This window comes from Rana temporaria, chromosome 1, assembly GCF_905171775.1.
Source record: "Rana temporaria chromosome 1, aRanTem1.1, whole genome shotgun sequence".
NCBI lineage: Eukaryota > Metazoa > Chordata > Amphibia > Anura > Ranidae > Rana > Rana temporaria.
The window spans coordinates 93,707,951-93,731,836 of record NC_053489.1 but is presented as its reverse complement, the minus strand read 5'-3'; the positions used below and the strand labels follow the sequence as shown (position 1 = coordinate 93,731,836).

Sequence of the window (23,886 nt, the reverse complement as noted above, 5' to 3'; positions counted from 1 at the left end):
GAGGGACACGGCCAACACAGTTTTCTGCAGAAGCGCGATCGCGGGGACGCGCTTCCAGCAGAGAAACGACAGGCCGTTTAAAAACGGCCACTTGGCACTTCAGGTCCGCGCTGCAGACGTATTTTTACTATAGCGCGGATCTGAAGTGGTTAAAGGAGTTATAAAGGAAAATAATGTGTCACCTTAATGCACAGGTGTCAAACACGGCCCGTGGGCCGAATCCGGCCCTCCAGGCCATTTCATGTGGCCCTGGCACCTCTCCTGTCCTCCTCTAGTCCTCCTCCAAACCCTTACTTTCTGCTTTCAAGCAATGCATCTAGCTTCTTCCCAGCAGCAGCATAAGGAAAGGGGGGTGCACTGTGATGTAAGAGAGAGTGGGGGACTCAACTTCTGATGGTGGGGTGGCTCTTGACATCTAATGTAAGGGGAGGGCCATGCGGCCCACAATGAAATTGAGTTGGACACCCCTGACTTAATGCAATCCATGCATTAAGGTGAAAAAAAACGTACCTGACCCGTCGAAAGTCCCGCGCTCGGTCCCGAGATCCTCTTCGCCGCTAATTGGCTAGGGCGGATGGATTGACAGCAGCGCCAGCCAATGGCTGCGCTGCTCTCAATCACATCCAGTGATGCGGCGCGCCGAGGGCGGGGCCGAGTTATACAGTGAGCAGCTATGGCCGCTCGCTGTGTCACGGGAGCGCGCCCGCAAGGACTCATCACCACGCAAGCTCTCTCGCATGACTGTGGCGAGTTCTTGCAGGGAGGACCAGAGACAGTCGCTGAGGGACCCCAGAAGACGTGGATCGGGGCCAGTCTGTGCAAAACGAACTGCACAGTGGAGGCAAGTATAACATGTTTGTTATTTTAAAGAAAAAAACTGACCTAATTCGCCCATCCACACATACGATGTGGATGGGGAAATCGCTCCTACTGAACTATTGATTTCTGATGGCAGGGAGATTTCCCAGCAGTCAGAACACTGATCAGCGCTGCCGGCTATGCTAGCTATAGACGGCAGCGCTGATCAAGCACCATTTATCCAACAAGTTGGTTGTACAGAAGCTGATTGGTAGATCGCCTTCTGTACATTCAGGATACCCATACATGAATTGAAATTCAGATGGTCACTGCTGACGAATTTCGATCTACAGTACGTATGGTCGGTTTAAAACTTGATGCAGTTCCCTTTTAAAGTAGTAGAATTGAGTCAAAATACAGATTTAAAGAATATATAAACCCAACATTTTATATTCCCACTATACCATGTACTTGTATGAAAACGTGTCCTATTCTCTTTGTTTTGCTTCCTTTGCGTGAAATCCTTTGTGCTCCTGACAAACCCTCTGCTTTCCTAATAAAAACCGACCACACTAGGCAGAAGTGCACAGCATGGTGAGTTTCTGAGTGCTCTCCTACAATGATCAGACTTCTGCTCACATGCCCCCCCCCACAAACATTCACTGGGAAGACCAGTGTACTGCAGTTTCTCCTCCCCCAGCTCATTATGCAGCTGAGAACAGAGGGTAAGTGATCACTTATGTTTAGCCTTTCATTACCATTTTAAACTGAATGAGGGTTTACATACTGAATATTTTATGATTTTATGTTGCTAATAGATGGGAATCCACTGTGCTATTGTATTCTGCCAAAGGGGACTCCTCCACTGTGATATACACTAATCAGCGCTGTAGTGGCTAATCGTTTGAAAATTTTACTGCGATACTGCCTTCTCTGGGTGGAGGGGGGGGGGGGAAGCCATTCCCGCAGGCATAAGACAGTGATTATCGCTAGCAGCTACAGCAGCTGCTTGCAATAATCGGAAACAAATCCGGCAGGCTGGTTGTACCAGACCTGGTACATTCAGCCTGTCCATTAATGGTTTGAATCTCGACCGGTTCAGCAGTCGAACCGTGAATTGCCGGCCTCAGGGAGAAGATGACAGAGTGGCACAGCGGTGGAGAAAAGCAACCCTCTGGAAAGAAAACTATGAATAGAATACGAATACCCTCAACAGGGTTGCATGCAGTCACATCTAAATGTCACTTGTAAATATAAGAACAACAATTGTATTATAATTACCTGCACAGAATAAATTGTTTGCGTGATGTGCTATAGACATATTTTAGGGCTGTGTGTGTGTATATATACTCAAGTATAAGCCGACCCGAATTTAAGCCGAGGCACCTAATTTTACCACAAAAAAATTGGGAAAACGTATTGACTCGAGTATAAGCCTAGGATGTCCCTCTGCATGCCTCACTGTGTCCATGACTAGACTGACGTTTAACATGGGAGTCTATGGAAGGGGTGCCCGGCTTTGAAAAATCGTTGTTCCCCCCCAGACAACAAACTTTGCACACTGGTAAAGGTGAAATTGGGCTACATGTATGCCAAGTTTGGGGTCCAGGGGACCTACGACTGACACCGGAGATCAGGCGCAAAAAGGCGACTCAAGTATTAAAATGTGCTGAAAAGCTTGGATATAGATATATATATATATATATATATATATATACACATACACACACACACACACACACACACACATACATACATATACACCTCAGTCCCATATTTACCACACTTTCACAAGTCAATAAATCGGTCACATATATGTTTGAAGAATGTCTATTTGAGGCAGCCTTAGCTGAATGGCGAGATTGTTATTAGGCATGTTTACCTTGTCTAACTCGTGAGGTAACCTGAACAAAAGGTAGTATGTAATATCCTAGGACTCAGAAGCAGCTCTATAAAAATATAATGTATGCATAGAAATATTTTGCAGTTCCAAAATAATGATTAATAATTATTATGCAAATTGTGAAATTACCTCTTCCCCTGGTGGAGCATATCTTCCCCTGAGAGCATCCCAACTTGAACGTGTGGTTGAAGTAAGACTGCAACATACAAAAATGCAATTACACAATATATAAATAACGGAAGGAAGGAAAGAAGAAAAAAGGAAAAGGAAGGAAATGCAGCACAGTGGTGTAGTGGTTAGCACTGTCAGCTAGCAGCAAAAAGGGTTTCCGACAGTGGGGACTCCTCCACTGTCAGAATACACTAATCAGCGCTGTAGCATTTGAAAATGTTAGCCTTCCGACAGAAGTTGATTGTTAGATTAAAGGGTCACTAAAGGAAACATTTTTTTAGCTGAAATTAACTGTTTACAGGGTATAGAGACATAATAGTTAACGGATTAAAAATAGATAAAAACCAATCATATAATGTGCCTGCAGTTTAGTTTCGTTTTTTGCTGTTGTTTCCTGGTTCTCTGATGTACAGAGAGCCAATAGAGGGCAGTGAGCCAATAGAGGGCAGTGATACTTTGTCTAAAACTCCTCAGCACCAATCCAGTTTCGTTTTACACACAGTAATCACACCTCCTTGATTAGACACCACAGAGAGAAATCTCCCAGTACTGTGGTGATCAGTAAACAGACAACCAGGAAGTGTCCAGAACAGAGAGGAATTACAGCAACATCAAAGCAAAAACGAACAATGAGGACATGAAACTAGGACTGCAGTAAGGTAAAGGAAGCTATTTAGCTAAAAAAAAAAATCCTTTAGTGACCCTTTAACTCCAGTTGAGTCAGAGCGGCTATTGAAATTCTAAATGGGGCCGGGTCCCATCTGAACCAGCTGTATTTTGTTCAAGCCATGGCCAGCTTTTAAAAGCAGTCTGTGGGTAAATGCAAGGAAAGGTGTGGTAATGCTATAATGCTGAAATTCAGACTCAGGCTGGCGCAAATTTCTTTCCTGCAGCTGCAGGTTGAGGAAATTAAGACTACACAATTCCCCCCATCAGCACAGACCGTGCTGACAGGGGAATCCCTCCTACTGAGACATTGTCTTCTCCGGGTGGGGGGAAGCCATTCCCGCCGGGATAAGACAGTGATTATCGTTAGCGGCTATAGCAGCCACTTGCGATCATTCGGAAGCGAATCCGGCAGGCTGGTTGTACCCGACCTGGTACATTAAGCCGGTTTATTAATGGTTCGAATCTCAGCCGGTTCAGAAGGAAGGAATGAAAGGAAGGAAGGAAGGAAGGAAGGAAGGAAGGAAGGAAGGAAGGAAGGAAGGAAGGAAGGAAGGAAGGAAAGGAATGGAAGGAAGGAAAGGAATGAAAGGAAGGAAGGAATGAAAGGAAGGAAGGAAGGAATGAAAGGAAGGAAGGAATGAAAGGAAGGAAGGAATGAAAGGAAGGAAGGAATGAAAGGAAGGAAGGAATGAAAGGAAGGAAGGAATGAAAGGAAGGAATGAAAGGAAGGAATGAAAGGAAGGAATGAAAGGAAGGAATGAAAGGAAGGAATGAAAGGAAGGAATGAAAGGAAGGAAGGAATGAAAGGAAGGAAGGAATGAAAGGAAGGAAGGAAAGGAAGGAAGGAATGAAAGGAAGGAAGGAATGAAAGGAAGGAATGAAAGGAAGGAAGGAATGAAAGGAAGGAATGAAAGGAAGGAAGGAATGAAAGGAAGGAATGAAAGGAAGGAAGGAATGAAAGGAAGGAAAGGAAGGAAGGAATGAAAGGAAGGAATGAAAGGAAGGAATGAAAGGAAGGAATGAAAGGAAGGAATGAAAGGAAGGAATGAAAGGAAGGAATGAAAGGAAGGAATGAAAGGAAGGAAGGAATGAAAGGAAGGAATGAAAGGAAGGAAGGAAAGGAAGGAAGGAATGAAAGGAAGGAAGGAATGAAAGGAAGGAATGAAAGGAAGGAAGGAATGAAAGGAAGGAATGAAAGGAAGGAAGGAATGAAAGGAAGGAATGAAAGGAAGGAAGGAATGAAAGGAAGGAATGAAAGGAAGGAATGAAAGGAAGGAATGAAAGGAAGGAAGGAATGAAAGGAAGGAATGAAAGGAAGGAAGGAATGAAAGGAAGGAATGAAAGGAAGGAAGGAATGAAAGGAAGGAAGGAAGGAAGGAAGGAAGGAAGGAAGGAAGGAAGGAAGGAAGGAAGGAAGGAAGGAAGGAAAAATATAGAAAAAGGACAAAAAAAATTGAGAGACATGCAAAAATGTTCCATTTGAAAGGATAGCAACAACCAACCTGTCTGTCGAACCCCCAACAAAAAAATATTCAGTAAATATGTAAAGTACCCAGACTGTGTTATAGATCAGTTTTCTGACAATTAAAAAAAACATAGTCTTCTCCGGGTGGGGGGATGGGGGCGGGGGAAGCCTGCCCACAAATAGTTGAACCAAGTTTACCAAGTGCCCCTAACTGGCCCTCCACAATGGGAGGCGCGAGATTTTGTACGTCAGCCTGTTTTTTAGTATGCACCACAAATGCGTCAGTACATGGGGGGTCAGTAAAAGCAAGGAGGTTACCACTTTTGATTATTGAGACATTTCTGTACTGCACCTCGCAGTGACAAGTGGCACCTGCCATTGAGGGTCCCAAGTATCATATAGGGAGTTTTTCCAACTTGTACTCATTTATCACTTTCCTATGGTGATGCAAAATACTGTGTGTCAGTGTTAAGTAGGGTTCACAGACAGGACTGGTAGATACACCCAAACCACTTACACGGAGAAGCATCTGCCTGCTTTTAAACAATTGAAGAATGACTACAATGAGCTACTTCAATGCTATATCAAGGCATATATTCATCTAGATCAGTGGTTCTCAACCTGGGGGTCGGTACCCCCTTGGGGGTCGAATGATGATTTGCCAGGGGTCACCAAATCCTGGCCTGTTTCTGAAGCCCACACCGCTCTCCCAGCCTTTTCCCTGCCACCCAGCTGGGCTGTCCCTAGAGCCAGCGGCCATTCACTCAGACTCTTTGCAGCCATTTAGTTCACGGCATGGCTGGGGGGGCAGAGACTATAAGTCAGCTGACTGGTGAGAAAAGTGAAGTGGGAGGGGCTGAAGGAGACCCCATCTCCTGATTTCAGCATAGGTGTCACTGCTGCGAGACATCACACTACAAATATTATTTTACTGTTAGGGGTCCCCACAATTTGTGAAATGTTATTGAGGGGTCACGACACTAAAAAGGTTGAGAACCACTGATCTAGATCATCTTGTAACACAACTACTCACCAGGAGTACAGAATGCAACCAAGCATAATGACAGCACCCAGCACTGACACTAGCCGCTCATCTTGGTTTATTCCATTGCCAATGTTGGGCACACAGATCGTTATGTTCTTCCCATCCTCATCCAAAACTTCAGAAAAAACAAAATGAATATATATCTGTGGGTTACTGGAAACTCGCAACAGAACACATTATTATTATTATTATTATTATTTTTACACAGTGCTAGCGAAACAATGGCCGTCACCAGTTTCTACTGAAAAAGACCACTTGACTACTGGATCCAATACATTAAACCAAATGGTTATACAACCTTCCTACATGACCATGAGAAGCAGGAAAAGAGGACTAATGGAGCCTACATTTAACAGGCTTGAAATCCCAGGCATGTTTTTGTTACAATATGATTAATAAATGGCGCTTTACTTATTTTTGAGTATAGAATGGTTAGAAACCATGACAGATTTTCATGGCCGTCTCTGCCCCACTAAGAAGATTCTACTTCTTTGTCCTGGTGACCATTGCCTCCAAAATAAAAAATAATGAAAAATTTGAAATGGTACAGTTGGTCCCAGAATAGGAATACTGCAGTGTACAACGGGCGTATTTACTTGCATGAAAATGCACTGGTGTTCTCTGTATACCTGTGCAGGCAGTCCCATTCATGGCAATTGGATGCATGGCCCCGAACGCAGACAGTGTGCACCCGCATAGATGTCAAACTGTCTTCAGAGAGTACCTGACAAGCATTGAGGATGTATCGCCTCCTCCTGCTTTAACCCCCTGAACCCCACACTAACGCACCACAACCGCGAGGCTTCAGGCAGTCATTCTCAAGTATCAAAAATGATCATATTTAGTTAGTTTTTCCAGTTACTTAGACAATAAAGGAGACTAGGTCCTGGATGACACATACAATATTTTCCTTAAACCCCTTTTCGCACGGGCACCTCCACTGAGCAGGCAGACCGATGGAAAATAGGACCACCATACATCTGGATTTTGCGGGCAGGATCGGATCGAATAGCGGTGGATGTCAGCAGATATGTGTCCTCTGACATCCGCTGCTCCATAAGTGAGACTGGACCTGATCGGACAGCCCATGTGAAAGGGCCCTAAAACTAATGTTTAAAGTGTCTCTCTGCCAAGTTTTACCTACAGGTAAGCCTAGATTAAGGCTTACCTGTAGGCAGGGCCGCCATCAGGAATTATGGGGCCCCTTACACAGCTTCAGGCATGGGCCCCCTGGAGCAGAGATATATATATATATATAAATAAAATATAAAAAAAGTGGTGTTGCCATCCGGGGACCTCTATTAAAATAAAAGAAATGGCCCTTTAATAAAAAATAAAATAAAAATATATTAAAAAAATATATTTTTTAATAACAAATAAATAAAAAAGGGGGGGGGGTTGCCATCTGGGGCGCTCCGGGCCCCTTACAGGTGTACTGCCTGTACCCCCCTGTTGGCGGTCCTGCCTGTAGGTGTTTGCAATATCTCCTAAACCTACACGGTTTAGAAGATATTTGCCAAAAAGAATGCACCGATGTCTATGGCGCAGGCGCGCGGAGATGCCGGTTTTTGTGAATGGCTAATGCCGGCTTTGACGGCTCCCACGCGCATGCGTGGAGTGGCGTCTTTGCCGCTCCGGCCAATCACAGCGCCGGAGCGGCGATACCCGGAAGTAACCTTCTGGAGAGATGTCTGCGGCCGGAGGGGGAGACTAGGATGGCTTCGATCTAAGGCAAGTGATTCATAACGAGCTAGTATGCTAGTCATACTAGCTCAATATGCCTTTGTCTTGCAGGTTTTTATTCTTAATTTTTTGGGGTTTACAACCGCTTTAAGGCTGGTTTCACATGAGTAAAAAAAATGCTGAGTTTTTTTTAATGATCTAAAATAAGACGCATTGTTGTCTATGGGACAGTTTGGATGTGAGCTGGAGTTACATATATACATATACCATTCCTGATTGGATTGAGATCTGGTGATCTGTACACAGCATTAATACGCTGACATCTTATGAAGGAAAAATTGGGTGTAAAGAAGTCCCTTTTTGTTTTACTACATGCCTGAGGGTCACTCGGTGACCAAAGGAATCTGGTGAGCGCTTTGATATACCACTTCGGGTGAAGCACTTTATTTTGAAGCTATTGCACTGTATTATCACCTGGTGACTGGAGTTTATATAGAAGAACCACATTTATGTTTTTGGTCTTGCAGCATTGTTTGTTAATATCATGAAGCTTTAATTATCATCAATTTACTCCTATTCACATAGAAGTTTTTATTAACCCTGTTTGTTGGTACACTTTGGTGTGCCCTTTACTGTTTTCACACAGTAATTTACAGTTTACTCATTTAATGTTTATGCGAGTACAAGCGAGTATATTACAATACTGGCAATGAAGAAGAATTGTACTCGTCTATACGCATGCACACCTTTACTCAACATTACTCAGGTCTTTACATAACGTTTTTGGCCCCCTTGCACACCTTTACTCAACATTACTCAGGTCTTTACATAAAGTTTTTGGCCCCCTTGCACACCTTTACTCAACATTACTCAGGTCTTTACATAAAGTTTTTGGCCCCCTTGCACACCTTTACTCAACATTACTCAGGTCTTTACATAAAGTTTTTGGCCCCCTTGCACACCTTTACTCAACATTACTCAGGTCTTTACATAAAGTTTTTGGCCCCCTTGCACACGGCGTCACAAGTTCCTGAGTAAACATTTTAGTTTTCCCTTTTGATTGCTTTGTTTCAAATCAATTTATTCATAAATTTATGGACCAAACCAAAGCCTAGTATAAAAAAAAAAATCTTCCAGCACCCACTGCCTAGTGTATATGTAGATCTAGCAGAAAGCCGTATGTCTGATAACCTGATGGAACACTTACTTGTCTCTGGCGGCTTGTTGGACAAAGAAGAAAAGGTCAGGTACATGACGTAGCAGCTGATCATGCCCGATTGCAGCAATCCAGACTGTGGGTTATCTTATAATAAAAAAAATTGTAAGATATCATTAGTAATATCTCAATTTTTATGCATAGGAAAAGACATACAGTGAAATAATGTGACATACAGTAATCAGGGGGTGCTACTAATTGTAAGAGTTATTTGGACAGATTCATATCTGCATTTTCAAAACGTATATTTTATTCTACGACGTGTTTTAGTGGCACTGAACCGCTCTCAGTTGTATCTTGTGTAAAAGTAAAAAGTTTAATAGTGTAACTAGAGCCAGAGAGATAGTAGGACCCCCCAAAAACCGGTAAAGCCTTGGTTGATTGCTTTGAGTCCCCAGTTGCTATGCTACCATATGCAACGTGGAGGAACTCCAATGTTAATGTGTACTCACTGGAGGCTGCTATTGCTATACTACTTCACATATAGCATAGAATGTACAGTAGACACTCTAAAGCTAACCACACACAAACATTTACAATTTTACTGTACAATCACTGGGGAAATACCCCCAAAACATACTATACACATTATGATCCAACTATATAATCTTTATACAATCTATACAAAACTTTTAACATGTATGAAGGTTACACTGAAACATCTATTTCATTTGAACCATATCTTGCATGCATGGTGGCTAGTACATCTGAAGGCAGTGTCAAAACATAAAATTGTAAAGTATGTGGCAAATGTAACATTTACAAACAACCATGTAATGCAAAACCTGCCTGAATCATCTATTCAATTTATATCTGGTTAGGTTGGCCCTCTTACTACATAGTTGTTGGTAAATCCAAAAGGTACATGTTACCATAAGAATGCTCAATCTCCTATAGATTTAGCAATAACTATTTAGTTGAGGGACTACAAAATTGGATATACGGTACATTGAACAGTTTGTTTAGGTAGGTGATTGCATTAGTTGTTGGTAAATCAGATCTATGCGGTCTATAGAGAAACTATACAAAAAGGTTTAAATTCTCTTGGACTATAGCGGAAAGAGAAAGAGGTGGTTTTTAGGAGCATTCATTCTCTCAAGCTGACCAATACAACTAGATAATATCATTTAATTTAGATTTGCCAACAATGTAGTGTGAAAAATGACATTGTTGTTGATATAATAGAAATTAAAGAGATTGCAAATTGTATTGAGAAGTTTGTGGTCACCCTAAACGGGGATTGTACAATCAGATTTTAGTTTGTGAACCAAATCTATACAACCCCAGAATAGTACACTAAAGCGGGAGGGGGGTCGTCAACTTGTCAATCGTGGGCAGACGATAAGTAGATTGCATCCCTTGGTTGCTAACCTCAGAACCTGAAGAGGAGTGGTACTGCGGGCCCCATTTAGTGAAACTGATGGGTTTGATTTTCCTCCTGCAGCAGCTGAATGCTGCTTCTCCTCCTCTCTCTCCCACCAGTATTCAGGTGCTGCACGGAGGAAAAAGCCGCACATCAGTTCCACTAAATGCCACTCCTGCTGCCCCTCTTCTTCAGGATCATCTTTATTCTGTTGCCTGGACCCCCTGTATGCTTTGACACCCCCACCCAGCAGCTCCCCCCCTCTCTACCGCTGACTGCTGCAAGGGATGTTTCAGGACCGAGAATGGGGAAGGGGCCAGTAAATATGTCATTTACCGTCCCCTTACTTTTCTAAAAGTGAGTGATCATATCAATGGCTTCTGTGCCTTTTCATCATCGAAGCATAGTAAAAAATGAAAAAAAAAAAAAAGAATAAAAAAAATGTAATATACTATAAATAAAAATCTACTGATATCGTCCACTGCCCTATTGACTGAGAGTCCACCTATAAAAGGTAGGCCAAGTATATATTTTTGAAGTGACATTTGTTTTATTACATTTTCCTTACTATTTAGTTAGGCCCTGCTAGTTAATAAAAAAAAAAAAGGGGGGGGGGGGGCGCCAAACCCTGGTGATCTTTGATCGATTTCATGTTGTTCAGGTAGATCTCCAGTTATAGGTTGGGGCAGTTGTTTGTTTGTACCGTCAGGTTGATCTCCACATCTCAAAAGTTTGCCTACCCCCGATCTAAAGGATTTATATAGCGAAGTAATACTTACGTTTAAGTACGCACGGTGATATGGACACAAGTGTCAAAAGTAAGCATAGGCCACCATTGACACCCAGCATGATTTTGTTGAGGAGACAATGCTCAGGATGGGTGTAGAACCATGACAGTAGGCCGAGGGCTCCCACAGCAATGGTGTACAGTAACAGAATCCCCAGCGCCAACGCACCATACCACAGCTTATTATGTGCCGTTCCCGAATGCCTGACAGAGGACAATAGAAAACACCACAATTAGAACAGTGGAAATACAAAATGTGAATAAAAGGTTGGTTGTTTGCCCCCCCCCCCCCCCCAAAAAAAAAATATTGAGCACCAGCCACCACCGACTACTGTCACCTGAGCGAACATCAGATTGGCCACTATAAATTCCAATAATCCACCATCCTTTACTAGATATTCCTATAGTCTACAATGCATTAACTATACAATCGTATTGCATAAAGGGTTATGTATTCAAGGAAATTACATACCAATTGTTATTCCATTTATGAGCAAATTCCACCAGTAACGTGAGTTGTATAACCAAGAAAATAATGGCGAATAGTGCACCAATATGGCGCCACACTGCAAATAAAAAAAAAAAATTACATTAATACCATGAACGTATATAGAACGATTCATACAACCATAGCAAATTCTAGGTTAACTAAATAAGTTAAAGTTTTTATCCACCTATGATAATGCTGGATTTTAAAAATCAAATAGTTTCCAGCTAATATCTACAAAACTAGTACTGTATATAAGAACAGACAGGAAGTGCGCTGACAAATCTTTCCCCTGAGAAATCCCCAGGTGAGACCATAAATACGTTTTCACATACAGTTGTAAATGCCAGTCCTCTTATGTGTTACTTAATAGGTTACTAAACATACATTAGATTTTCTAAACACCTTTAAAGCAGAACTTCACCATCTCAATCAAAATTTACTATTTTTTAATCCTTATGAAACTAGCATTAGTAAAAAGATAGGAAAGTATATCATATTTACTGCTTTTAAACGTTTTTTTTTTTTACATTTCTTCAGTTACTTTCTGGCCTAGGCCAAAATGATGTCATACGTCCCAGGAAACTTTAGAAGGGGAGGGGTTTTCTCATCTAAGCACACCCTCCTGCCTGCATGCCTGAGCCAAGGGCAGATGGATTTTGGGAACTAAATGTTACATGAAACATCTGCCTTCACACAAGATGGCCACAGACAGAAATGTTAGGGGGTGTATTTCAATGTGATTTCCCAAAAAAATAAAGCATAGAGACGTGGATGGATTGATGGATGGCTTTGAATAGTAAAAATGATTAAATAGCATTTTTGGTTTATGGTGCGCAGATGGAGTGTAGTTCTGCTTTAATATGGAGTATAAAACGTAAATATTCAGGAACATATCAAAAGTAAATATTATAGGAGAGTAGAGGCAACATTTCCAAATGGACACATGGCTTCCTGTCTAAGTAGTTTTACCCCATCTCCACTCTATCAAGTTACTAATTGCTGTCTGTGTCCCGCTGGGCAGATTTTCTCTGATCTCCTGTAGTGTAGGTGTATCAGAAAATGAGTGATAAATTCCCATCTGAAACATTTGTCATTGAAAAATGTGTCCGCCTTGGAGGATCCACTCTTAACCCAAACATATATATTTTGTTTATTTTTATCAATTTATAAAAACACAAAGTGAGCCAACAGAAGAAAAATTATCAAATCAATATTTGATTCAAACCAGCATCAATTCTTATGCCAGGTATTTTGTAGGATTACATTCAGGTGTACAATTAATCCATTAAACCAAGCAGGTACTAATGATATTTTTTTTATGTGTAGCTTAAATATGATCATTAACTGTCACAGAAACAGCTGTATAGGAGGCTTAAAACTGGGTGAGGAAAAGCCAAACTCTGCTACTAATGTGAGGTTGTGGAAGACAGTCATGCTACAGGTCATACACCATGGCAAGACTAAGCACAGCAACACAAGGTAATTATATGCCTCAACAAGGTCTCTCCCAGGCAAAGATTTCAAAGCAGACTGGGGTTTAAGATATGCTGCTCAAGCTCCTCTGAAGTAGCACAAAGAAATGGGCAATGTTGAGGACCATGGACGAAGCGGTTGGCCAAGGAAACTTAATGCAGAAGATGAAATGCACATCATACTTGCTTCCCTTCAACATCAGATGTCCAGCAGTGCCACCAACACAGAATTGGCAGAAACCAGTGGGACCCAGGTACACCCATCTACTGTCCACAAATGTCTGGTCAGAAGTGGTCTTCACAAAAGAATTGTGGCCAAAAAGCCATACCACTGATGTGGAAACAAGGCCAAGCGACTCAATTATGTATGAAAACAAAATAAATGGTGTGCAGAAAAATGGCAGCAGGTGCTCTGGACTGAGGAGTCAAAATATGAAATATTTGACTGTAGCAAGAGGCAGTTTGTTGGCCGAAGGGCAGGAGAGCAAACGAGTGTCTGCAAGCAACAGTGAAGCATGGTGAAGTTTCCTTGCAAGTTTGGAGAGGTATTTCTGCAAACGGAGTTGGAGATTTGGTTAGGATCAATGGTGTCCTCAATGCTGAGAAATACAGGCAGATACTTATCCATCATGCCCTACCATCAGGGAGGTGTGCGATTGTTCCCAAATTCATTTTGCAGCATTTTGCGCCGCAAAAAGGAGCACTGACAGCCTCGAAATTTTCCTGGAATTGTCAGGGATCATCCCCCTATCCCTGGAGGATCCCATCCTCCCCTGGATTAACAACCAGCTCATACCCACCAAGCCAAACAGCCCCCAAACCTGAGGCCTGTGGCCCGATCGGCGGCCATCTTGGTACTCCTCAGCTACAGTGACACCCTTCCCCCCATTCCAAACAGTACTTGATCCAGGGTTTCGTCCGATCGCCTTTCAGGGATCAGGAAGGAATTTTTTTCCCTGCGGCAGCAAATTGGCTTAGCACTGCCAGGGTTTTTTGCCTTCCTCTGGACCAAGGCCAAGCGAGAGGATTCAGCGAATCTTCCCTCTATTGCAATTAATCCCCCCCCCCCCCCGGTGACTGGCAACAATGGTTAAACTGCGATACTCTGCAGAAACGATTTGGGGTCTGAGACAATTCGCAACAGTATTACCAGCCGTCACCAAAAAGGCCTTAAAAATAGACCAACTTTTGAGATTCGATCAACGATCGACCATCAAAAATTTCAACCATTTAACCCAGCTCAAGCACATATGTGCTTTGATCAACACAAGATCGGCAGTAAAACACCGATCAGAAATCCACGATTTCTTACTACAAAACGATCTAGACTGCCTCTTTATCACAGAAAGCTGGCTTTCAGACGACTGCAACACCATTCTTGGAGAATTGGTGCCAGAAAATTATCGAATTATAACGGAAAACAGAATAGGGCAAAGAGGAGGAGGCCTGGCGGTGATCCATAAGTTTCATATTGCAATCACTAAGCCGGTCCTTCAAAATCCTCTTCCATTTATGGAAACCCTTACTCTTCAACTTCAAACTAACCCCCAGGAGACTGTTCACATTCTCCTCTGCTATAGGCCACCTGGGCCAAAATCGCAGCTTCTACCATCATTAACGGAGTTCATATCCACTTATACCCTTAACAGCAAACATCTTTTGCTGCTCGGGGACTTCAATCTGTGGGCCAACTCCTCACAGGATCCCATTGCGGATGCCTGCATCGATCACCTGGAAGGATTAGGACTACAGCAACTTATATGCGGTCCCACGCATGCTTCAGGTCACACACTCGACCTAATTTTCAGACAAAATCTGAAAATAAACATTTTGGGAAATGAACCTTTGCCATGGACAGACCACCATGCAATTAGTTTCATAATTTCCAAAATTCCACCAGTTATAAAAGCACCCAAGCCGGTGACAATACACTGGGCTAGATCTCAGAAGAAGCTCCATTCAGAACTCTTCAAATCTACCTTGGGAAACCGAATCGAAACTATTCATCCTCAGTTAACAGCCTCAGATACACTGGATGCCATAAATGCAGCTCTGCTACAATCAGCCGACTTAGTAGCACCGAAACGCAAAGTCCGCATCCGGAAAAAAAAGTCCGGCTGGTTCAACAACCAGCTGTCCCTACTGAAGCAAGAGCGCAGAAGGGCGGAAGCCGCCTGGAAAAGAAGCCCTTCAGAAGATCACCTCATCATCTACAAGGCAATAACAACACAATATCATAAAGAAATCTTCAAAGCAAAGAAACATCATTTTTCTATGACGATTAACAGCGCCATGAACCGCCCCCGAGAACTATTCAAGATTGTCACCCAGACCATGAATCCGGGATGTCTTGAAGTCCCCAATTCAGACACCCAAGAGTTCTGTAATGAACTATCGTATTTCTTCATCGACAAAATCGAAAGAATCCGGGTAAGTATTCTGCAAAATAATACCCCCCTCAGCCCCCTCTTCAATCAACTACAAAACACCAACAGAAACCTTCTACAATCAACTAAGTTCACTCTGGAACCCATCTCCATCGATACCACCAAAAATATCATTGGTGCGTTGCGGAACAGCACAGCACCCAATGACATCATTCCCACCAAGCTGCTGAAGGAATGCGCCGACATTCTGGCGCCTCCCATCACACAGCTTATAAATCAGTCATTTAAGGAAGGCATAGTGCCATCCCTGCTGAAAGAGGGCACAATCCAGCCCATCCTGAAAAAACCTAACTTGGATCCCAAGGACCCAACTCACCGCCGCCCCATAACAGGCCTAAATATTCTCTCCAAGATAATGGAGAAAATAGTGGTACAACAGCTGCAACAGCATCTGGATACCCACAATCTACTCGATCCATTTCAATCAGGTTTCCGTCCCGGACACGGGACAGAAACGGCCTTACTTAAAATATGGGACGATGCCCTCGAGGCCGCAGACGAGGGAGAATCCTGTCTCCTGGTTCTGCTGGACCTAAGCGCAGCCTTTGACACGGTAGACCACAAAATGTTACTGATGCGACTGGCCGAGGTAGCCAGAATCGCAGAAGGTGATTTACCATGGTTTTCCTCCTTTCTTGAAAACCGATCACAAACAGTGAAACTGGGATCTTTCACGTCGGAAAAACGCACGGTGCCATGTGGATTCCCTCAAGGATCCCCCCTGTCACCGGTACTGTTCAACATCTATCTTCGCCCTCTCTTTGATATTATCAGTAGCCAAGAACTACTTTATCACTCTTATGCAGACGATACGCAATTGTATTTTCGCATCTGCAACAAAAAGGATCATCATCTCAGTTTAGAGAAATGTCTCTCTTCGATAGAAAATTGGATGACTAAGAGTTATCTTAAACTCAACAGTTCCAAAACAGAACTTCTTATGTTTCACGCCAGCCGCAAGAGTCAACTGGCAACAACCTGGACACCGCCGCCCATTCTGGGCCAAAGCATCACCCCTAGCTCCAAAGTCAAAAGTCTAGGAGTCATTTTTGACACCTTCATGACAATGGACGCACAAATAGGGTCAGTAGTCAGCGGATCACACCATTTGTTGCGCCTACTACGCAGACTTATTCCATTTATCCCCAAAGAAGACGTAGCAGTCGTGGTGGGAACAATCGTGAATTCCAGACTGGACTATGCAAATGCCCTTTACCTCGGGCTCCCAAAGTACCAAATCGCTCGTCTGCAAGTCATACAGAATACGGCCGCCAGACTGGTGACTGGGAAAAGGACATGGGAATCAATCTCACCTTCGCTGAGAACCCTTCACTGGTTGCCAGTAAAAGACAGAATTGCATTTAAAGCACTCTGCCTGACACATAAGTGCATCCATGGGAAGGCTCCGCAATATCTTTGCGACAAGATAGAACCTCACAATTCTAATCGCATTCTGCGATCCAGCGACCAAAATCTGGTCAAGGTGCCAAAAACCAAATACAAGTCCAAAGGAGAAAGAAGGTTTGCTTTTCAAGGTCCGAGACTATGGAACGCTTTACCAACCAGCGTTCGGTTGGAGGAAAACCATCTGACTTTCAGAAGACGGATCAAAACTCTGCTCTTTTGATGTCATGAGACACGAAACATCAAGCGCCCAGAGGCGATTCAGTTCGCATGTGCCGCGCTATATAAGTTTTTCATTCATTCATTCATTCATTCATTCAACAATGACCCCAAACATACAGCCAATGTCATTAACTATCTTCAGAGTAAAGAAGAACAAAGAGTCCTGGAAGTTATGGTTTGGCCCCAACAGAGCCCCGATCTCAACGTCGAGTCTGTCTGGGATTACATGAAGAGAGAAGGATTCAAGGCATCCTACATTCACATAAGATCTGTGGTTATTTCTTCAGACATTTGGAAAAATCTAACCTGCCAAGTTCCTTCAAAAAAACTGTGTGCAAGTGTACCTAGAAGAATCAATGCTGTTTTTAAAGTAAAGGCTGTTCACACCAAATATTGATTTAGGATTTGGAATTCCCTTCTGTTCATTTACATTCCATTTCAATTGATAAATATAAACTATTAACACTTCTATTTCTGAATGCATTCCTAACTTACAGCATTTTTTTTCTTCACGCTTGCTCAAAACAAGCGTATATACACGCACACACATAAACACAAGCCAGGCTTGAAAAAGAACCCTTTTGTTCAAAACATGCTATGGTTTGCATAGCGTTTTTATGGTTTGCATAGCGTTTTTAGATTTTGTATTGCCGCTTCTGAAAGTGCAATGAAAGTTGGATTTTACTGCTAAAAATCCCTTGGTGTGGGTTACATTTTGTAAATGTGGATTTTGGACACCCTAGTGGGGCGGTGACAACTGCAGGGAACAACAGGGCTGTCATTTGCAATTTCATAAAATGGTCATCAGTGTAGAGCAGGGGTATGCAATTAGCGGACCTCCAGCTGTTGCCGAACTACAAGTCCCATGAGGCATAGCAAGACTGACAGCCACAAGCATGACACCCAGAGGCATGATGGGACTTGTAGTTTTGCACCAGCTGGAGGTCCGCTAATTGCATATCCCTGGCGTAGAGCATTAGGCTGCATATATTATAGGTAAATCATGTAATCTTGTGTTCAGATGCTGGATTAGCTGGACAATCCTGAGGTTCAAGAATGTAACCTGAGGACCTCGTCGCCTTTGTTCATCTCAGCTCCTCACTCCTATCCCCCAACTCTGTTGCCAACACTTGCCAGTCTATTCCTCTAACGCCTATCACAGCAGGTTATCTTTATTTGGCTATATATCCATTGTGATTGGTTCCTATGGTAAGACAGGATTGTAAATCACTTACGCACACACACTGTTTTATAGAGGACTGGCTTTTTAACGTGAACCTTTATTGTAAGAAATACAGTATAAAAGGATGCCATTGCAGATCTTCTTTGGAAACTGCTTGCCGTGCTTCAATATATAAGTCACAGACCCAAGGCAGGCATGCAACTAGCAATTTCAGGAGGAGAGGTCTGTATAAGCAGCCTTCTGTATTTCTTTTAGTACAGGTTTCCTTTAAAAGCTGAAAGAAATAATTCTCTGCTCCAATTCATCCCAAAGGTGTTCTATCGGGTTAAGGTGCAAGCCAGTCAAGTTCCTCCACCCCAAACTCACTCATCCATGTCTTTATAGACCTTGTTTGTGCACTGGTGCGAAGTCTTGTTGGAACAGGAAGGGTCCATCCCCAAACTGTTCTCACAAAGTTGGGAGCATAAAATTGTCCGAAATGTCTTGGTATGCTGATGCCTTAGGCCAAGCCCAACCCCTGAATAACAACCCCACACCATAATCCCCCCTCCACCAAATTATTTGGACCAAGGCACAAAGAAAGGTTCATAAAGACATGGATTAACGAGTTTGAGGTGGAGGTACTTGTCTGACCTGCACAGAGTCCTGACCCCCGATAGAACACCTTTGGGATGAAATAGAACGGAGGCTTCTTGTCCACATTGGTGCCTGACCTCACAAATGTGCTTCTGGAAGAATGGTTAAACATTCCCATAGACACACTCCTAAACCTTGTGGACAGCCTTCCCAGAAGAGTTGAAAATGTTATAGCTACAAAGGGTGGACCAACTCAATATAGAACTCTACGGACGAAGACTGGGATGCCATTAAAAGTTAATGTGTGTGTAAAGGCTGGTGTCCCAATACTTTTAACGATAGTGCATCTCTGAATGGTACAGACAGAAATTTTAAATCAAAAGGCAAACTATTATGGGTTTTGGTTAACTTTTTTGTTAGGTTTTTGATGCAGGGTGGACCAATCTGGATTTTGAAGAGAGCTGTAGCTTCTCCCTTTGAGATTGTTTCACCTTTAAGTGGTGTTCCGAATTTTTTTTAAATGAAAAGCCTGCAGCTACAAATACTGCAGCTGCTGGCTTTTAATAAATGGACACTTACCTGTCCTGGAGTCCCTCGATGTCGGCACCGCAGCTGATGTTTCCATCAGCCGTCGGGTGCTGCCACCTACATTGCGGGTAAGGGTACCCGGCAGTGTAGCCTTTTGGCTTCACAACGGGAACCCTACTGCACATGCACGAGGCCCCCCCCGTTCCTATCTCCTATTGGCCTGGCGGCCGGTAGAGTTTGAGGATGGAGCCGCGCGGTGACGTCACGTGCCACTGGCCACGGCCGGACTCCCGGAAGTGGGAAAGGATACCTGTGAAAGATAGGTATCATGTCCCCCTCACCCCGAAAGGTGCCAATTGTGGCACCGGAGGGGGGGGGGGAATCAGATGAGTGGAAGTTCCACTTTAGGGAAACGGAAAGGGAGGATTGGTTAGCCAGACCTAAATGATCAGCTGAGTATGTAATGTGAGCTTCAGCTACTCAGCACCATAAACAGGCTTTCTAACTAAAGCATTTATTTTGTTGCAGACTCAAATGATGCAACAAAAACTTTTTAAAGGAGACAGCCAATAAAAAATGTAAAAAAAAAAAAATTAAGGTTTTAGATTTTAGTCCTAAATATAAAAATGGATAAAGTATACAAAGTAGTATACAATCACTTTTACTGAAAATGTAGTGATCTTGTCTGCCAATGTCAAAATGTTCTGTCTCGATTTCAGGGAATAAATAGTGTCAGACAGCTGATCAACACATTTTGCACCTCATGTTGTCTGTGACAATTTTACTTCATTGGATTTACGAACAATAAAATAAGGAACGGAAATTCTTACACTCGCCAGAATGAAACCGCACCACAACATTCACGAAGAACAAAAATAGAAACACAGCTGAACTGAAACACCAACTGACCCAAACTGAACTTCACAACCCAGACATTTCTAAACCTATGATTGTGGGACTGGAGTTTACATTTGTTCAGCAGCTTGTGGTGCCTAGATGAGGGTGTTGTCTCACTGCATCCAACGAGATAACGGGAAATGCAGAGTATTCCAAATCTTGTATAATTACGCTACTGTGCTGTAAACTAATGACATTCAGGCTGCTCACCATTTCCCAGGTCCTTGTTGGATAGAGCGTAATCTCACCACCTGCACTACAAAACCTAGGGGTAAGGTAGTATATCTATTAACTTTTTTCCCTACAGATTTAAAACAGTTTTTTCCATTTATTGCATTGTTTTGGCATGAGGAAGGCCAAGGTCCACTTTTCCAGTGGCAATGGACTATTCTTCAATCAGGTAAGTGGACATGAAGTGAGCCGACACTAGCAAATCATCCTACTGGGCAAAAAACTGTTTAATATTAAAAGTGAAAATGGTTCTAAAGGCAAAATGTTAGCCATGTTGTGTGCGTCTAGGGACACAAACAGTGTGGTCGGAAGTGTGCCAACACAGCTTGCTATAGGGGCATTTGGAGGGAGAAGATGAGAACAGTGCCAGCAGGGGACCAAAAAAAGAAGAGGCAAGAGGCCACTCTGTGCTGTATCGTTGAGAAGAGGAGGCAAGGGCGGGACTCCTAGTACAGTGGTTAGCGTGCAGGGCTGGCAATGCTGTCCCCCGTAGCCTCGTAGGTTCGGATCCACATGGGAGGGCCCGCCCAGACAGCTTGCTTGCATGGCTAGGTTGAGAGGAAAGAGAAGAGGAGGCAAGAAAACCCTCTTTTTTATTTCAAGAAAATAAACAAACTTTGGCTTTAGAATCACTTGAAGTTTAAAGTGGTATTAATGGTCTTATTTTTCCTTAAATCAAAAGATTGCACAGAGCAGTCCCTTACCTCCTCTTTGCTGGTGCGACCCGCACCTCCCACCCTCCCGCGAATGACCACTTAGCGAACTGTGTGCAATGGGGGCACTTATGTGTGCTATCCTGTAGTGGGGTTCAAGTCCATAGTTACACACATAGCTACACCTCCGCTCCCTCCCTCACATGAGTTTTACCGACAGCAGCAGGAGGCGCGTCTTCTGCAAGACCAGGAAGTGATGCTGCAGCTGGGACAGCACTGGATTGAGAGTCATGTAAGTGTTGGGGGAAGGAAAGATATGGACTCTTTTACCCTAATCCAGAGAATGCATCAAGGTAAACAAAAAAAAAATTAAGTTAAAACCACTTTAATCTGGGTATATTTTACCTTTTCATGCTTCATCAAGATGCTAATTAGATGCTTAAACAAAAACTTCATTTTCATTATGTACTTTATTTTAGACCCAGTGACATCACTGGGACTCCGTTTCTCAATGAAATGTACATAGCCGATAGAAGGGACCGGCAGAGTGCTGTGCATAGCTTCCTGACAACATTACAACACCCTGCCCCAGTATTCCCCTCAAGAACACGGAGCTCTGATGCAAGCAGTGAGCCAGATCTGGCGAGGGGTTTTGCAAATATCTAAATGCCTTGATAGGTGGCTATCCGTCTGGAAGAGTGGGCATTCCTAGGCAGGCTGTATTTGCATAAAAGGTAGTGCCCACATGTGATGCTGAGCTTCCCTGATTGAAAGAAGTAAAATCCAAAGAATAAAAAAAGGGACAGGCTGGGGACAGTCAGGTCGGGGAGGAAAGCCCTAGATCAGGGGGTCTGAACCTGGTGGCTTTCCAGCTGTTGTGGAACTACAAGTCCCATCATGCCTCTGCCTGAGGGAGTCATGCTTGTGCCTTGCAATGCCTCATGGGATTTGTAGTTTTGCAACAGCTGGAGGGCCGCCAGTTTGAGACCCCTGCCCTAGATGACGCTCCAGGCAGAAAATTAGGTGAATTCTATCTCAATTACTGAAGTTTCTAGTACACACAGTGAGAACCTTACGGTGTGAAGTGAAATCAGAGCAATCAATTTCAGTACAGGAGAAGCGTCTCAACAACTGTACAAGACTGGAGGCAAATCTGGAGTTCAGCTTTAAACTTGAACTGTTCAGAAAATATTTTCAGAGCCTTTACTGAGGCTACAAAATTTGTTCTTTATACAGTAATAAATCTAATCCACAAAAATGTATTATGAAATGCGTTTACTCTATAAATCTGATGTAATGTCAGCCAACAGCCCACTGTCAGCTGAAAACAGGTTACATGGGTGCAGAACTGTAAAGGAAATGTGTAAGTTCTGTATATAATTGTATTCCATTTTGTATGTATTGCACACTGTACTCGCTGTGCACACGGCACTAATAAGGTTTTCATTACATGTTTGCATTCTTTGGTTAGAATTAGTCTGCCCATGTTACGCCCCTTGTTACCATAAACGTACAATTGTAATATTAATGTGATACCTACGTAATCATGTGTATAAAAACCTACAATTGCGTCATAATAAAGCAGAGCGGTTATTTGGAAAGATGCCAAATGCATCTTTTGTGTCTGTTCCCTACTGCAGTAGTTATTCTTAATTTGGAACCACTAATCAATATGATGATAGGAGTTGCCTATCTATAAAATGGCCAGGTCACCTGTGATCCACAGAAGTACAGCCAAACAAGGTTTGGTTGTACTACTCCTTATAAGTATTGATTTCAGAAGAGCCAGCGAGGTCCCTTGTGGTTCCTGGTGCACTACAAACACAATACAAGACAAAATTACCTAGAAGGAACGTATCTTGATCAGGTAAGAAGAAGGCTCCGGAACACATTGCTATGATAATTAGAAACTTGACAAACCAGAATCTGCAAATTAAAATATACAGCTGCATTAATATATGTTACATATACATAGTTACAGTTACATGGTCAATAATGATGAGAAAAAATGGTGCAAGTTCAGCTTACAACATACAAAGTCATCCAAAATGCTTCTCCATCTACATCACCAAACTCATCTCGAAATATCAATCCAATAGTCCACTCCATTCCTCAAGATCTCCTGCCCTTTTGCTTCCTTGCTCACCTCTAGGACTTTTCCAGAGCCTTTCCCATCCTCTAACTCCTTACCCCAATATACCCAGCTGTGTCCTACTTTGTCTACCCTTAGGCGATCCCTGAAAATGTACAGCATCTCTTCAGGGAAGCCCATAACTACCTAAAAACTGAACTTCTACCTTTTCCATCAGCTCACCCTTCACAGTTATATAGTAGGAGAGGTTGAAAAAAGACACAAGTCCAACCTATGTGTGTGATTATAAGTCCGTATTACCTTGTATATCCCTGTATGTTGTGGTTGTTCAGGTGCTTATCTAATAGTTTATTGAAACTATTGATGCCCCCCCGCTGAGACCACCACTTGTGGAAGGGAATTCCACATCCTGACCGCTCATACAGTAAAGAACCCTCAACGTTGTTTATGGTTAAACCTCTTTTCTTCTAATTTAAATGAGTGGCCACGTGTCTTGTCAAACTCCCTTTGGCAAAAAAGTTTTAACCCTATTGCGGGGTCACCAGCACGGTATTTGTTAATTATTTACCAGTTGTTATTAACTTTTGTGCC

The 23,886-nt window shown here is 42.9% G+C and overlaps 1 protein-coding gene across 1 annotated transcript in view; it reads right to left on the bottom strand.

The window, feature by feature from the left end:
* The window catches only part of SERINC5 (serine incorporator 5), a 105,455-nt gene that overhangs the window by 17,895 nt on the left and 63,674 nt on the right, over window positions 1-23,886 (bottom strand). Inside the window, exons 4-9 of the mRNA XM_040340538.1 lie at window positions 23,047-23,129; window positions 11,573-11,666; window positions 11,093-11,304; window positions 8,942-9,037; window positions 6,040-6,166; window positions 2,831-2,897 (exon numbers count right to left, since the gene is read on the bottom strand). Coding sequence (XP_040196472.1) covers window positions 2,831-2,897; window positions 6,040-6,166; window positions 8,942-9,037; window positions 11,093-11,304; window positions 11,573-11,666; window positions 23,047-23,129 — 679 coding nt within the window. The remainder of the gene's footprint in view (window positions 1-2,830; window positions 2,898-6,039; window positions 6,167-8,941; window positions 9,038-11,092; window positions 11,305-11,572; window positions 11,667-23,046; window positions 23,130-23,886) is intronic.